This window comes from Gavialis gangeticus, unplaced genomic scaffold (genome assembly GCF_001723915.1).
Source record: "Gavialis gangeticus isolate Ggan-Ray unplaced genomic scaffold, GavGan_comp1, whole genome shotgun sequence".
Lineage (NCBI taxonomy): Eukaryota > Metazoa > Chordata > Crocodylia > Gavialidae > Gavialis > Gavialis gangeticus.
In genome coordinates, this window is record NW_017729019.1 from 13,815,314 (window position 1) to 13,831,318 (window position 16,005).

At 58.5% G+C, this 16,005-nt stretch overlaps 1 protein-coding gene across 6 annotated transcripts in view; it reads right to left on the reverse strand.

The window, feature by feature from the left end:
* The window catches only part of MICAL1 (microtubule associated monooxygenase, calponin and LIM domain containing 1), a 36,130-nt gene that overhangs the window by 12,836 nt on the left and 7,289 nt on the right, over positions 1-16,005 (reverse strand). For 3 of the 6 annotated variants that reach the window (XM_019514125.1, XM_019514126.1, XM_019514124.1), the window contains 13 exons: positions 15,398-15,513; positions 14,234-14,360; positions 13,571-13,640; positions 11,186-11,333; positions 10,675-10,862; positions 10,362-10,471; positions 9,161-9,211; positions 7,767-7,880; positions 7,073-7,247; positions 5,065-5,123; positions 4,156-4,852; positions 3,588-3,670; positions 3,193-3,291 (listed from right to left, as the gene is read on the reverse strand). In XM_019514125.1, the coding sequence (XP_019369670.1) occupies positions 3,193-3,291; positions 3,588-3,670; positions 4,156-4,852; positions 5,065-5,123; positions 7,073-7,247; positions 7,767-7,880; positions 9,161-9,211; positions 10,362-10,471; positions 10,675-10,862; positions 11,186-11,333; positions 13,571-13,640; positions 14,234-14,360; positions 15,398-15,513 (2,037 nt within the window). Of the gene's footprint in view, positions 1-3,192; positions 3,292-3,587; positions 3,677-4,155; positions 4,853-5,064; positions 5,124-7,072; positions 7,248-7,766; positions 7,881-9,160; positions 9,212-10,361; positions 10,472-10,674; positions 10,863-11,185; positions 11,334-13,570; positions 13,641-14,233; positions 14,361-15,397; positions 15,514-16,005 lie in introns of those variants that run through there. The other 3 variants (XM_019514127.1, XR_002096727.1, XM_019514128.1) reach the window with 3 other exon arrangements.

Genomic DNA, 16,005 nt, shown 5'->3' on the forward strand with positions numbered 1-16,005 from the left:
GGATCTGACCTCTCGTGACCCCAAGTTGAACTCCTGTGACCCCACGTTGAACTCTCGCAACCCCCAAGTTGACCTCTCTGTGACCCCAGGTTTCCCAAAAAATAAGTTGGTGACCTTTCACCTAATTAGTGGGGGGATTTGGCCTCTCGTGACCCCAAGGTGAACTCTCACGACCCCAAGTTGACCTCTGTGTGACCCCAGGTTTCCCAAAAAAAATAAGTTGGTGACCCTTCACCTAATTGGGGGGGGGGGATTTGACCTCTTGTGACCCCAAGTTGAACTCTCGTGACCCCAAGTTGAACTCTCTGTGACCCCCTGGTTTCCCAAAAATGTTGGCTGTGAACTTTCACCTAATTAGGAGACATTTGGCCTATCATGACCTGGTGAACACGAGGAGGGAAGTGCCGATTCCAAGGATGGAGCAAGGTCCTTCCTTGACACCAGTCATGTGACCATCAAGAAGCTGTGGAGAGGCCATTTTAATTCTTCTCTCCCATCCAGATGAAAAATGTCTCCCAGTATGAACGTTCATCACTAGGAATAATGGTTATTTCTGCTATCTGGGTGGGGAGGGAACTATTCCAGGAATATGTGAAGGAAGACAGAGGTGTGATGGCTGGGGAGGGGGGGTTTGCGGTGCAGCAGCAGCAAAGGGGGAAAAACCCTGATGTTCAAAAGACTTTCCTGGGGTTCACACTTCACCTCCCACCCCTGCCCACACAGCCCACCTGGGTGCACTGAGACTCAGGCACCCACCAAGGAGTAGGAGGGCTCTAACCTGACTTGAACCCACAACCTTTACCAGTGAAGGTGGCAACCATACCACTGCAGTACCAGGGAGAGCTAAGAGGCTCACCTGCCGTAGACCCCTTGAGGCGCAGCAGCCAGCCCCCTCCATTGAAAGAGGACGGCACCTCCCCACAAAACAGGGAGAGGCCAGGACCTGAACCCAGGACCTCAGCACCTACACAGGGAGGCTCTGCACTGTGCACCACAGGGCCTGGCTGAATCAGCACTTCACTTCTGGGCCCCTTGACTCCTTCCCTGTGGACACGCACTGGCTCCATGACAAGGGGAGCCCCAGGAAGGCAACGGTCCCTGCCTGCTGCGCAGCCTGCCGGTCAAGGCCCCGTGCTTTCAGGCAGGGCCCATGGCTTTGACTTTGCCCCAGCTTTCACTCTTGCTTTCCCCAGCGGTGCTTGCGCAGCCACCGTAGGCCAAGGGCCATCATATTTGCAGTGCCGGAGAGGACTTGTTCCAGCCGCCCATGCTTGAGTCCAGAGATGTTGGGCCAGAGGCCGGGTGGTCTGCCTTTATTTGCGGCCATAAGAGCTGCCTGGACAAAGCAAAGCTGCGCGGCACATGCCCCTGGGCTGCGGGGACCAGTTTTCTCTGGCTGTGCAGCAGGGAGCACTGCAGGGTCCCAGCTTCTGCGTGAGCTGAGCCAAGGGGGTGCAGAGAAGAGGGGCTCAGAGGCCTCCAGCCCCCAGCCCGTACTTTGCAGCACCATGCCCCAGCCCCCAGGTTATCAGTGAGACTTGGGCTTGGGGGGCAGCTGCAGCCTCGGGCTGCCCTCTGGGAGCTGAAGAGCCGTGTCCTGCAGAGTGTGGATATGTGGGCACCCAGGGAAGGCCACCTGCCCAAATACCCTCCCCGGGGCCTGGTTCAGACCAAGGTCGAGCTGCCTCCAGGGCCCCAGATGGCAAAGGGCCACAGGCCAGGCTGCCATTGGGGCCAACGCCCCTGGGCCTGCTGTCCTCGTATAGGGGTCACAATGCTATGCCGAGGAGGCCGTTTCTGCCATCCAAATACCCGCAGGGCCTTCGCAAGGGGCTGTACAGCAGCCAGCGCAGCCCCCACTGTGGGACACCCTCCCCCGCCCTGCATTGGGAGGCAGAGCCTTGCACTGGCTGCGGGGGGACCTCTGAGCCCAGGGGACTGCTGCTCCCCATCCAGGGTCTGCAGCAAAGCTCCTGTGAGCTTCCTGGCAGGATGCCCTGCCCTGTGTTGGATCACGGCCACACACGGCCACGGACTGAAGGCAGACCTGCCTGCAGCATCACCTCTTCCAGCCCCTGGAGCCACCTCCACACCACCAGCTTGTACCCTGAGCACCCCATTAGTTTTATCAAGCCAAGTTCTCCGTTACAGCCACATCTCCTCTGATCCCACCAGGCAGCTCTGGAGCAAGGATTCCTGTCCTTACAATACAACCCCCCAATTGCAGCAGCCACCAGGTCAAGAGCAAGCCTAGACGGGCCACTGGTCTGTTCTCATGCAGCCACATCTGAGATCCTGGCTGTCTCCACTGGCAAGAACAGAGCAGGACAGACGGGACAAATCCACGGCAGCATAATGGGCTCGGGAGGCTGTGACTGGGATGGCACTGGGTGCTCCCCTGGCCTGCGTCTGACACCTGCTGGAGAGGACAGCAGGAGAACTAGGCTCCACAGCCTGCTGCATTGCCAAAGGAGAGTAAAGGGGCCAGGATACCTTTATGGAGGAGAAATGCTAATAGAAAGGGGCCTGATGTGTGCAGTTTGCTGTCACCAAGCTACAAAACAACGTAATGTGTGTGTGGGTTTTTCCACGCTTCTGTAATTTGCTGGTTGCCCCATCGGGCCAGGAAGGGCTTCTGTCCCCTCCTGTTGCTACATGTGCCAGGGTTTATCTTGTTTCACCTTACTCAGAGGCACTGGGTGTGGGCTACAGCCAAACCAGGGGACTTTGGCATGTGCCCGTGTTCTGCCTGGGACTGAAACCTGGAGGAGCCTGCGTAGAGGGGCTTCCTGGTCAGGGTCAGGCCAATCGCCACATCAGGGGGAGGAAGGAATTTTACCCCACAGTCGGACTGGTCTGTCCTGTAGGGGTTTTGCTCTGTAGTGAAGGGGAACATGGTCCTCTTCCTTTCATCCCCAGTATATTTAAGAGCCTTACAGTGGCACGTGCCATTGTCCCCCTGCTTTGCTGGTGACAGGTGCGGGTGCTCTCGGGCTACGTGCCTTGCAGGTGCGGGACAGGGCTCTTTGCGGAGTGTAAGGAATAGGTTAGACGAGCACTTGTGTATAACATCTTGGAGAGGGATGCACTTGCCTTGAGCTGGGGGCTGGACTACCTGACCTCCTGGGGTCCTGCTTTTCTATGAATCCTCCCTAGCCCTCTCCCTTGGACGGGGCCAGGCAGGGGCATTACCTGGGCTTTACAGAACCTCTTCATCTGGGCCTCCTTGGCGCGACGGGTCAGCGTCCTCCTCCACGTGGGATACTTCTCCTTCACATCCAGAATCTCGGCCTGGAAGGAAAGCACAAGGGAAGGGGGCAAAAGAAGCCATGTTTCTTACTGGGCTCACAGCAGGCAGGGGAGAGCCCGAGAGACTGGAGACAGTCTTCAAGCCTGATAAAGGACTTTAAAGCCAATAAGGAAATGCTCATTTAACAGGCGAGTGGCCAGGCCCCAGCCATAGAGCTGAGCGTCTAATTAGAGAGGAGGAGGAAGATGGAGAAAGCAGAGCAGAGAGGTAGATGGAGAGGGACAGTTGTAGCTGCAGGGAACAAGGAGCACTTCGTTATAACCAGCTTCAAACTCACGTCTGCTAAGTACACAGCATCCTCACTCGCCGCGGCCGCCACCTCCTCCTCCTCCTCCTCATCGCTGTCAGTCTCCTGCAAGTCTGTCCAGAGAAGCAGCATTTAGGCCTGGCCCCCGCAGCTGGTTCTTGGGAGCTGGGGGGCTGCTCCCATTTGGGGATTCAGTCAGCCAAGCTGGTCCCAGCCCAAGGCTGCCAGCTCAGAAGCCAGTCAGTGCCAAGTGGGATGGAGGTTTTATGAGCTGAGCACCCGTCTGTTGGGAACTGGACCCCCCAACCTCACTGCACGCCAACCGGGAGCTGCCTTGTGCCTAACCTGGGCTGGACGGGAACCTGGAGAGGAAGGGGTGGTCCGATCCCTTTCCTCAGACATGACCTGAATCATTGCCTTATGCAACATTTCTGGGAAGGCACAGATGGCCCAGCCTTTGCTGCTCTGTCTGCCTGCCCCAGAGGGCCGTTTGGCAGGGAAAGCCACCCCGCCCACGATACTGGATACCGGGAAGGGAGTTCACAGCAGCACCCGGCAACTGAGCTGCATCAGGCCTAGAGACTCAGCCTGCGATTACCTTCCTCCTCCTCCTCCTCGGAGAACCTGTGCTGGCCCAAGCCGACCTTCCCCCTGTCTGGGACACTCCGGAAGGGCACCGCTTTGTGCCCCGGCCTGGGCTGCGGTGGCTGGGGCTCCCCCTGGATCTCTGCCTCACCGTCTGAAGTCAGGTTCAGCGTGGCCAGTCTGAGCTTCTCCAGATCTGACAAGAAAATCTTCTTCTTTTTCCCAGTGTTGTCCTCCCATTCTGTGTCCTCCCTGGACTCTGGAGGCACAGGCACCTTTTCCAAAGGCAGAGGCTCTGGAGTGGCGGGCTGCAGCGGCATCCCCGGGTGGCTGTGTTCGTGGATGCCTTGTTCCTCACGGTGAGGTCTGCTGTCTCCTAACCCAGGCCCAGGCTCCGCTGGCAGGACCCCAGCTCCTACCCCAGAGGGCATGGCGTCCCCTGCAATCTCCTCCAGGATCTCTTGCGCTTCCTGCTCATCCACACTGATCAAAGTCCCATTCTCACCATAGGGGCTGATGGCTACCTGGTCTTCTCCAGCCCCTTCCCATGGCTCTGGAGGGTGATCTGCTGTCACTTGATTTGAGAGGGAGCCCGGGCTGCCTGGAGGACCTGGCAGATCAGAATCTGTTTCCATTCTTGCTCCCTCGGAGGCCAAGCCCGGGCTGCCAGGGTCCAAGGCAGCACGGTGTTGGATGCTCCGGGACGGATCCTAGCAGGAACCAAATGCAGACCATTAGCCTTCCCAGTGAGTTATCGCTATGAGCGGATGTAGCTGTCTGCCGATGGCTGGGAGACAGCCGCAGGGGACCTCACTGGCTGGTTCCTGGGGAGCCCCAGACTTCGGTTCCCAGGCACAGCTGTATCTGCTGGGATGGGCCCGGGTAGCCCTCAGCTCAGCTCCAGAAGTGGGGGCCTACTTACCATGGGTGGTGGCACGTCCAGGCTGTGGGGGTTGTAGTGCAGCAGGCAGTAGAAGTGTCCTGAGGACATAAAGCAGACAGTGTCATGAGCTGCCCCATCACTCAGCAGACAGCTCCAAGACTACGGCAGAACTCCAGCTGAGCTAGGTCAGGACCACTGGCTGCAACAACACACCGCCTGAAGGGTTGTGTGCTGGCTGCAAGCAAGGCCACGGGCTTTGACCAGACTGTGCCAACGCTCCTGTAGGCCACTGGCTAGGTTCTTGCCTTTCCTAGGCTCTTGCCTTTCGTCTCTGGGTCAGACTGATCGCCTTATCTGGGGTCAGAAAAGTCAGACTGGTGCAGACAAGGGGGGGTTTGCCTTCCTCTGCTGCAGAGGCACACCCCTCTTTCTTGCATCTCTCACGTGTATTAATCAGCCTTGCAGGCAGGACACAGCCAGTGCCCTCGTCCACCCCTCTGCTTTACCTGCAGCAGGTTCAGGTGTTCTTGGTGTCCTCAGGCTATGTGCCTCGTAGGCATGTGATCGGGCTGATTGGTTTGACAAGCACTAGTATTGGACAGCTTGGATGAGGATGCACCTGCCTGGAGCCAGGAGCTGAACTGGGTGATCTCATATGAAAGGAAGAGACAAGCCGAGAGAAATGCAGCCACTGCCTCCCTGTCTCAGGTCCATGACAAAGTGATGGAAAAAGGCCCCAGGGGCTGAGCCAGGTCAAGCAAACCCAAGTGACTTATCAAATGGGAAGGTGGCTACTTGCTGCATCTCCAAGCCCAGAGCAGGCCAGCAAAGCCGATGCTGCCAACTGCCACCTTTGCTTTTCTGGAATCTTTTCTCAGGCTTTATGGAAGGAAACAATTTGCTCGCCTGGCGCTCTGATAATGAGCACATCAACCCCACGCAGCTTTCCTGAGCCTGGAGGGCAGCACAGATGTTCCCGTAAGGCGGGGGCTGTTTCTTTGTTCATTCAATCCTAGAGAAGTGGGGCTGGAAAAGACCTCCAGAGGTTACATCTAGTCCATCCCCTGCCTGAGGCAGGGTCAGTCCTGTCTAAACCCTCCTGTCTAAAATCCATAATTTAACCTCTTTGTAAAATTACTGTCAGCCCTGACACAGCGCAAGGCATCACACCCAAACCTGCCACAGGTAAAGCAAGGGAACCACAGCAGCCAGCGCCCTGCTTCTGTAAAAAGGTGGCTCAAGAGATCCCCAGTAGAGGCCAGTAGCGACACCAGTCGAACAAAAACTTTCCCCTGAGGACCTCCACCTGCCCGTATCTCCCAGGAAGGAAAGCCTGGTGGCAAAACTGGCCAACACACAGAGGAAACTGGTGTGGGGTGTGCCCAAAACTCAAAAAAAGGGAAATAAAGGGAAAACCCCTTCAGCAGGAATCGGGGCAGGTAAAATGCACTTCTAAGCCCCCACCCTCCTCTAGTAGCTCAGTGTGCTCCTAGTAAAATCGGCATTGGCTAACCACAAGGTTTTAAGCTGACCCTGTTCCTTGAAAAAAGGTTGTAAGTGCAGTGGAAGCGGGACTGAGACCCTGCGCTTCTTACTGGTCTCTGGTCTGGAGAGGTCTCGCTGGCCTCCGCTCTAGCTGGCCACAGCCAGCACCATTTCTTCCCACCGGGGCAGCACTGGTGCCAAGGCTGTCCTATAGGGATTTGCTCACGCTCCGTCGCAGTGAGCCAGTGAAGTGTGGGAGATGCTAGAGCCGATCACGGAAACTGCAGACAGCGAACTGGCAAGTGGGGGGCGCTGACACACCATCCTACCTCCCAGACGTGCACCGCAGTTTGAAGGGGAGCACTGTTTGTTGCAGGGGCTGTGCGAGGCCATCACACCAGCCCACGACAAACAGCCCAGCAACCTCCTTGGGGTGGGGGAGAACAGCCAGTTGGCACAATGCACAACAGGAGAGAAGGGCTCAGGACCCTGGCACAAGCCTACACCTGGCCAGTACCTTCTTAAGGCAGTCCCCTGCCACCACCCTCAGCCCCAGACTCACCATCCTCCTCACTGAAGGCAAAGTCGCCCAGGCGCAGCGTGGCACCACAGCGCCAGCACTGGAAGCAGCCTCGGTGGAAGAAGCGCCCCTCGGCGCTGACCCTCTCCAGGATGTACACCCGCTGACCGCAGAAGTAGCAGGCATCACTGCTCTCTGCGGGGGATGCGGCCGAGCTCTGCAGAGGAGACCACATAGCCTCAGCTGAGAGGGCTGGCCCCAGGGCTGGGCACTACCTGCTGGCTGAAGTGCCAGGCCCTGGCAGACAGCTGATCCCACACCTGTCTGGGCTGCTCCGTTTGGGAGCTGGCTCCTCTCCAGGGCCCACATGGGGCTGTCAGAGGCTAAGGCAGGCAAGGGATGCCCAAGGATGCATGGCAGAGCCTGGCACAAGAGGGCTGATGGGGTAAGAAAATGCCATAGCCCCTCCCCAGGGCTGTCCCTTGCACACAAGAGTGTAAACACTAGGCTCTGCTCTCCTGAATGCTTCAGCCACTCCCAGCTCAGCCTAGATCCAAAGCCAGGGGGCAACCCCTTGCTTCGCCCTCCTCACCCTCAGGCCAGGCAGTCCCTGTTAAGTAGACTGGGCTTTCCCTTGCAACACCCTCCCCATCACCTATAGAAAACGCAGGAGACCTTTGAGCCAAAAGCAGTCTGCCCAGTTGCCCTTGCTGCTTTGCAAGAAGCAGAGACTGACTTGCCTCTGCACCGTGGGGGACTTAGGGACCTCGGTCTCTGGGGTTTGAGGCTGCTCACGACTCCCCTGGCCAAGGTCAACAACAGAGGGGTCACCTTCCAAACTTGAGTCCAGCTAAACAGCAACCCAACAGGGGAGAGCTCAGCGCGTCATTCTGGCCCACCAGAAGTTAACAGGACCATGGCTCCTTCCCCAGCATGGACATGAGAGGAGGCTGAGCCCATACTGCAGCATCAGGCATTATGTACCAGCCCCCTGCTGTCCACGCAGCGCCCACACCTTTGAGGCTGAGTGCGCCCACTGTCTGGGCAAAACGCCTGAGGTCTAATGAGAGGAGACAGTGCCAGCGAGGCCAGGCAGAGAATAGCTGAAGGACCCAGCTGGCAGACAGAGCCGCTCAGGGACACGGCGGCCCAGGCCCCTTCAGCCCAGGAGCGCAGGAACATTTTCAGCCCTGAGTCACTGCAGACTCCTCCTTCAGCCCATCAACTAGCTGGTACAAGGATCAGTACGTTTGGCTGGTGCATAGGGCAGGAGGCTCAGGGCCTGCTCTGCCAGTCGGTGTTTGCAGGTAGCGTCTACATGAGCAGCCCATATACACCCCAACCCACCGCACAGCCACCTTGCCAGGCATGTGCTGGGGAGGCAATGCCTTGGGTCAGTGCCTTGAGGCTGCACCACATGCCTGTGCTTAGACACGGCTCCATGTGGAATCAGCTTTTGTTTGGAAAAATTTGTGTGTTCCAAGTCAAATTAGCCAATTCAGTTTCGAATCCTTTCGATTGAGCAACACTCAATCATTCAAGCGCCATACACGGCACTACAACCAGCAAGTATCCTCCACCGCAGATTTTTCAGCCTGGGGCTTCAGGTACTCCCAAATCCATTGGTAGGCATCCTATGTGCAGGCCTATGCCTGGAGGCTTGGGGTTCGGATGCCCCCGAGTCTCACTTGCCCTTGACAAAAGGCCACAGGAGCAAGCTAGGGAAAAGTCCCCCATTTCCATAATGTAGGCATGTAGCCAAGATCCTCCCACTGGAAGTTGGCCATTGGAAAGCTAATTATAAGACTCACAGAGGGCGTCCTGTCTACAGTGCACTGGACAGGGGTACACCCTTCACTACACAATGCCATTCAAGTCTACCCTGGACCTTCCTCAGCACCCCACGTGCCCCACTCCCCCATAACCAAATTCCCTCCAGTTCCCACTCCCACTGACCTTGGACCCCGCGCTGCCGAGCAGCACCAGGCACTCCCTTCCCAGGGACGCGGCCTGCTTTCCCCATCACACCCTGCAGCGATGCACCCAAGGACCCCAGTCTTGTGTGCAGCATCACAGTGCACCAGCTTCCAGCCTGGCCCCAGACAGCACATTTCAGGGAGCTAAACTCACCGTTGCTTCCTTCTTTGGCTTCTTGGTCTCAGCATCCTGCTGGGAGCGGTCCTGAAATCAGAGATGGGGCTGGCTGAGCAAGGCTGTGGCAGACAGGCCATAGTTTCATAGTTTCTAGGGTCGGAAGGGACCTGAACAGATCACTGAGTCCGACCCCCTGCCATGGCAGGAAAGAGTACTGGGGTCAGACGACCCCGGCAAGGTGTACATCTAGCCTTGTCTTAATGACCCCCAGGGTAGGAGCCAGCACCACTTCTCTTGGAAGTTGGTTCCAGATCCTAGCCGCCCTGACCGTGAAGTTGTGCCTCCTGATATCTAGCCTGAATCTCCCCTCTGCCAGCTTGTGACCGTTATTTCTAGTGACTCCTGGCAGTGCTTGGGGGAACAGGGACTCCCCCAATGCCTGCTGGTCCCCCCTGACTAGTTTGTAACAGGCCACTAGATCCCCCTCAGCCTTCTCTTGTGGAGGCTGAACAGGTTCAGGTCCCATAGCCTCTCCTCATAGGGCCTGCCCTGCTGCCCCCGATCATGCGAGTGGCCTCCTCTGGACCCTCTCCATGTTGTCCACATCCCTCCTGAAGTGCGGCGCCCAGAACTGGACGCAGTACTCCAGCTGCGGCCTGACCGGTACCGCACAGAGGGGGAGGATCACCTCCCTGGACCTGCTCGAGATGCATCTGTGGATGCATGACAAGGTGCGGTTGGCCTTCCTGACCGTGTCCCCACACTGCCGGCCCATGTTCATCTTGGCATCAATAATGACTCCAAGATCCTTTTCTGCCTCTGCACTGATGAGAAGGGAGATCCCCAGCCTGTAGGTATGGTGCCGGTTGTTCCTCCCCAGATGCAGCACTTTGCACTTGTCGGTGTTGAATCCCATCCTGTTCTCATCCGCCCACCCCTGTAACCTGTCTGGGTCCAATTGCAGCCTATTGCTCCCTTCTAGCGTGCCCACATCCCCCTACATCTTAGTGTCATCAGCCAGCTCCCTTCCACATCACTGTGCTGCCCACCTTGTCCCCTCAGTGCTGCCTGGCAGGGCAGACATCCCCGCTGCCCATGAGGGGGCTCAGGGAGGGAAGTGCACCAGCTGCCTGGCCCCGGGGAGGAGTACCCACGTGACAGGGCAGCTCATGGGCTGCAACCAGGTGCCAAGTGCAGGCCTGGGCCCTGCCACACAGAGACCCCCTGGGTCCATTACCTGGGCGCGCTTGCGTGTCAGACTCAGACTCTTCTGGAGCTTGCTGAGGAAGAGGATGGCTCCCCTGGTGCCGCGCGGTGCCAGCGGCTTCCTCACCCGCTCCTCCGGTTCTGTGAGAGGGAACCCACACCACGCGTGTTACGTGGGGCCGGCCCCCAGAGAGCCCAGCCAGCGTTCCCCGAACCCAGCTCCCCCAACCGAGGCTGGACGAGAACACAGCCGGGGCTGCCTGTGGTTACAACCATGGGGGAGGCAGGAAGGCAGCCCAGGGAGACCCAGCCGTGCCCCAGCCCCGGGCCTAGAGGTTTCTCACCTGGAGGCACCTCAAAGGCATCGAAGACCTGGCTCAGGTAGGCGATGAGGCCGAGCTGGTCAGCCTCAGACATTGAGGCCATTTCAGTGCTGGAGAGGACAGGTGGGATGCCCAGCTCCTGCTCGGCCAGGTCCAGGGCCATCTGGTTATTCCCAAAGGGGTCATTCTGAGCCAGGGAGTCGAAATCTCTAGGGACAGACACAGGGCATCAGCTTTGTGCTGTCAGCAGTGGTCAGGCCAAGAGACTGCATCAGTCCTTGGCCTGTGGGGTTCAAGTGAATGGGTCTGATGTTGTGTGGACAGGGCAGCCAGGGTCTAATGGGAAAAGGGAGGAATCAGTGAACTGGAAACAGGGGCCAGCAATGACGGAGGCATCACCTTCCCTTCTGTAACACACCTCCCGCCCCCCCAATTCCACCAGCAAATTAAGAGGAGCTGAGCCCCCTGGGCAGCACCGCCTGGGTCACCCACCCACCCACTCTGCAGCCCCTGGGACAGGCCGGAGACTTACAGCAGGTCGGGACGGAAGTGATGGATGAGGGCACACAGGGCCAGGCCGCTCTTCCAGGAGTGCGTGAAGTCTGCCACGGCCACGCCACGGTAGCCGGCTGTGTGCACCTGGCACCAGTGCAGCAGCTCCTCGTAGCCCCTGCTGGAGTCTGGGGACACAGAAAGAGGGAGCGCTGGCATGTCAGGGCACGGCGGTGGCTGGGCAGAGGCTCCGGAGCCAGAGAAGAAGCCCCACACACAGCACCTCCAAGCAAGCCTTCGGCCTGCGGTGCAACCACCAGCGCCGGGAGCTGCCAGGGTCCCAAGTGCAGCTGCACCGTTACCCAACGAGTTGGTCATGTCATCAGGCCCGAGAACTGAGTGCAAGGCCACATCGTTCTCAGAGAAGACAGCATCTCCTGCAGCTACCCTGCCAGCCCACTGGTGCCCCAAATCCACCCCGATCCACAGGCCAAGGCCCAGGACACATTTCCACGGTGCCCCCTGCACGGTGCCCTCAACCCAAGGAAGGAGGGGCAGCGAGGGGATTCTAGGGAATAAGCCGAGACCGCTATGTCCCGCTGCCCCCTCTCCCGTGTCAGTGGGGTTCCCTCTGCCAGCACCGACATACCTCCCTTTGCCCTCAAGGTTGCCAGTGTGCTGCAGAAGAGAGCAGGAGGGAGAGGGAAAGCTGAGAGGGCAGCAGAGCAGGGGCCTGGAGACAAAGAAGGGAGGAGGGGGCACGTGCCACCGAGCACATGCAGCATGGGAGCTCCAAGACAGACCCGGACACGGGGCTCTCCCGCTGCCTCAGCTGAAGGCTGAAAGCCAAATACTGTCACAAAAGAGAGATCAACATTTAACTGGTGCACGCCCAGCCCTGTGTGCCAAGGAGGTTGTGCCAGGCATCATGAGTTCACCAGAGGTGTGTCACCAGGGTTTATGTACCCAGCTGGGAAGTGTGGGCAGATGTCACGGTTCAAGGGAAGAGGAACAGCTGGGCCCTTAAGACAAGATTCATTCACTGCCCCTTGCACTGGAAAGCTCACCTGGCCCAGGGCGGGTTTCAACCCTGGATTAGAAACCCAGTCCTGTGCCCCCGAAGTCAGTGGGAGCCTTCCTACAGGCCCAGAATCCTGCCCAGGAAAAGCCCGTCTGGCTAGGCACCAAAACAAACCGTCCCCTGGGGAGGGGAATATGCCTCCCAGCCAGAGCCCGGAGAGGGAGCTATCCTCTGGCTTCTATATTTCACAGGCTGCTCAGGTGATGATGCCTGAACCACAGAAGACGGGCTCCTTGTAGGAGCTTCCCTCTAAGAGTCATACCAGGGAGGAAGTGGAGTTTATCCAAACCATTTTAAAACAACTGGAAGGCACACGGCTCCTCTGACCTGACCACCCATGGCACCAAACAAGCTCCGAGCAGAGATCACTTCGCAAACATGCAGCCAGTGCTGGAGGGTGGAAACTGCAGCTGGCCAACACGCGTGAGAAGCCAAGAACACGTGAACTAATGTCATGGGGAGCATTTGGGATGGACAGCATTAAATGCGGGCTCTAAGCATATCGTCCAGCAGTCCCACCCTATCAGACAGCCAGATCGTGAGCTTGCCAAGGCAGGGACTGCCCTCTCTGTCAATTATCTGTACATACCCTGGCACAGGGGGCCGTGAGGCTGCAATGGGGTTCCCAGGCATAACAGGACTATATACACCCCTAGCCATGGGGATTCAGCTACCTAAGTAGGACTAACCCCTGCCCCCAGGCAGCGCTGGAAGATCTTGCCTCTCACTCACTTCCTGGGACCCCTGTGCTGCTCAGGGAGCCAGCCCCCACCTAACAACACTCACTCCTCCCTGCATCCTCCTGTTCCTGGTCTGTTATGGGGCTGCCCAATTCCCGCTGACCCATTCACTCCCTGATGTGCCCCTGCCTGATTTCAGCTGCAGACCCCCTGGGCCCAACCCTGCCCAATCCACAGCCTGTGAGCCCCTGAGCACAATATTGTTAATCTGACAATAGCATCAGCATCCCCTGGCAGGGCAGGGAGATCAGGATTTAAAGGGGGCTAATACGACTCTGATCTCCCGGGAGAAGAGCAGGAAAGAAAGGGGATGCAGGGAGGGCCAGACTGGCTCAGGGATCCCCTGTCCTCCTCCACCTGGTCAAAGGGGCACGCGCCCTGTAGGCATGGATGGTCCTGAGCACCAGCTGCTGGGGTCCAAGCAGGCACAAGGAGACAGTAATGAGGAGGTCAGCGACAGGGTGGAAACCAGAGAGGGGGGTCTGAAGTGGGCAATGCGAGGCAGAGGCTCAGTACAGACACCGGGAGGAGGGGAAAGCTTCCAGATGCTGCTGCGGCTCAAGGCAGAGAGGGGTGGTACCAGGGCAGAAACATCTGGACTTGCCTGTGCTGATGCGATTGTCGCTCTTCTTATGATCGTGCTCCACCAACCCCATGAGGTACTGGTCACGCACCTGCGCACAGAAACACCCAGGCTGTGGGCTACTGAGGCTGCAGCAGCAAGGCAGCCACAGAAGAAGGGGACTGAGCTCTCAGGGAAGGGAGGCTGAAACCTCAGCAGAGGGGAAGCTCTCACACAAGGAGCCCATATCCTGCATGCAAGGCCTGCAGCCACCCCCGCACTCCCTTTGCGAGGAGCCAGCGACGCAGGAACTGTGCGGCTCCCTGCTTCTTCCTCCACAGTCAGGAGCACAGGGGATAAAACGGGGGGCTGAGCAGTCCTTTCCTGAGTTACCCTCCTGCTTGAGAGCTGCGAGAACTCCCCAGCCCTCCTCTACCATCCCGAGAGCAGGGGCTGGAGCTGTGGGGAATCAGCACGGCGTGGGGGATCCTACAATTTGGAGCAGAGATCTTGCAAACTCATATCACTCAGTGCTTGGCCCCCAGGATGACAGGTGCCCGTCACGTTGGCTAAGAACACCACCATCAACATGACCCCCCTGTGGAGGTCACGAGTCCAGCGGGTAGGTAGAAACAGCTTTAGGAACAAGGACCACTGCTCATCCCACCACCAGCCTAGAGCCCTGGTGGGGTGTGACTGAGTTACCTGGTTGGGCTTTATGGAGTTGAGATTGATGTTGGGGTAGCGCGTGGTAGGGTCGATGCTGTACTGGCTGGTGTTCTTGTTGGTGTTGTCGGGGGATGTCTGGGACAGGTGCTGGTATATGCTTTCCCTGTACAGGGGAAACTGTGTGGGTTAGACAGGGACAGAAAGGGTTCATGAGATGGTCCAGGCAGATCCCACAGCTGTGATGGTGTCACCACAGGCAGGGGACACTTCCTGACAGTCCGTGGACTTGGGGTGTGGAATTAGTGCTGGTGAAAGGTACCACCAGACTGAAAGCCCAGGAGGCCCGAGCCCCTATTTGTCCACCGCAACAGGGCAGGCCTCCCCCATGCTTGAGGAGGGACCCTCCTGGAGCCGTGAGAGGTGCCCCGTCCTCAGGGGGCTCTTAGTCACTGGCGGTCTCAGCCAAGGGCCAAGGAAGACACCAGTCAGCGCCAGCCGTGATGGTTGCTCACACCATGCACCCAGCTGGAACTCATCTGTGACCCACACCTAGTTCACGCAGGGCCCCAGACCACCAGCCCTGCTCACCGGGGCTGGACCTCGCAGGACGAACTGGAAGGGGAAGGTGATGCAGCCCATTACCCCTGAGCCAGGACTTGAAGGAGGGGGGGGTCCGCTGAGCTGCAGCACAGTCAGCAGAGGCAGCCAGCCAGCAATGTGGAACCACTGGCCCTAGTCAAGCATCAGCATTAGCTGGCTGCAGACAGAGCTCTCTGGACCAAGCCGTGCCGCAGAGGCCTCTCCCCTGCAGGGGCTGGACCCAGGTGGTGCACATGGATCTACGGAGCCCTCCAATATCCTCAGAAAACCTGATCGTGATGAGGCAGCTCCTACCTCCTGAACAAAGGGAGGCACACAGCTCTCCAAAGCAGGGGCTGTGCTTGCATGCAGGAGCACGGGACTGCCAGACAGTCACAGCAGGGGTCCTGTAGGCATAAGACCCACCCCTGTCATGCTGGGCACATCACTTCTCCAATCCCTTGTTTCCTGGGCAGTTCCCTCCTGACACACCCGAACTGGAGTTCGGCTTGTGCCCTGAATCAGGGAGGTTGAGAGCTCTTCCACAGCACCAACCAAATGCGCCCCGCCAACCGGGAACCTGCCTGCAGCCCCTGCACCCCACAGGAAGGGACTCCTCACCTCTCAGCTAGCACCTCCAGGGGAGGGGTCCCCGCTGCCCATCTCTTCACCATCCAGGCAGCGTCAAAGGCAGCTAAGAAGCCCCTGGCCACACCGGTGCCCAGTGGCCAGAATGGCTGCAAAACAAGAGGCAGAGAGGGGGGCTGGAGTGGGAGCCATGCATGTTTTCACTACAGTGAGAAGATGCCTGCAGCCGTGGCTCAGATCCCAGGGACGAGGCAGCCTCCTGCTTAGAGTCGGTGCTTGGAAGAAGCTTTGACAGCCCACAAGACTAAGCTAACTGGGGGTGGCTGTGATGCAGGTAGCTGCCCTGCAGAGCAGCAGGGAGGGGCAGAGGGAGTCTGGGCTGCCTGAGGGCAGCAGACTCCCACATTAACAAGCCTCTTCCTGCCTCAGCTCTACCCATCCAACACCTCTGAGCAAGAGCTTAGGCCTCAGCTGGTGAGCCAAACCCTCCCAGACAAAGAGCTGTGTCACTGGGGAAAGCCTTGAGTGGGAGGATGGAGCTGAGCTGCAGGATGAGACTCCAGACAATGGAGCAGACGGGGGGGGGGGGGGGGAAAGGGGACGGCATGGGCTCCGCAGCCCAACCAATTCAAAGACCCGGT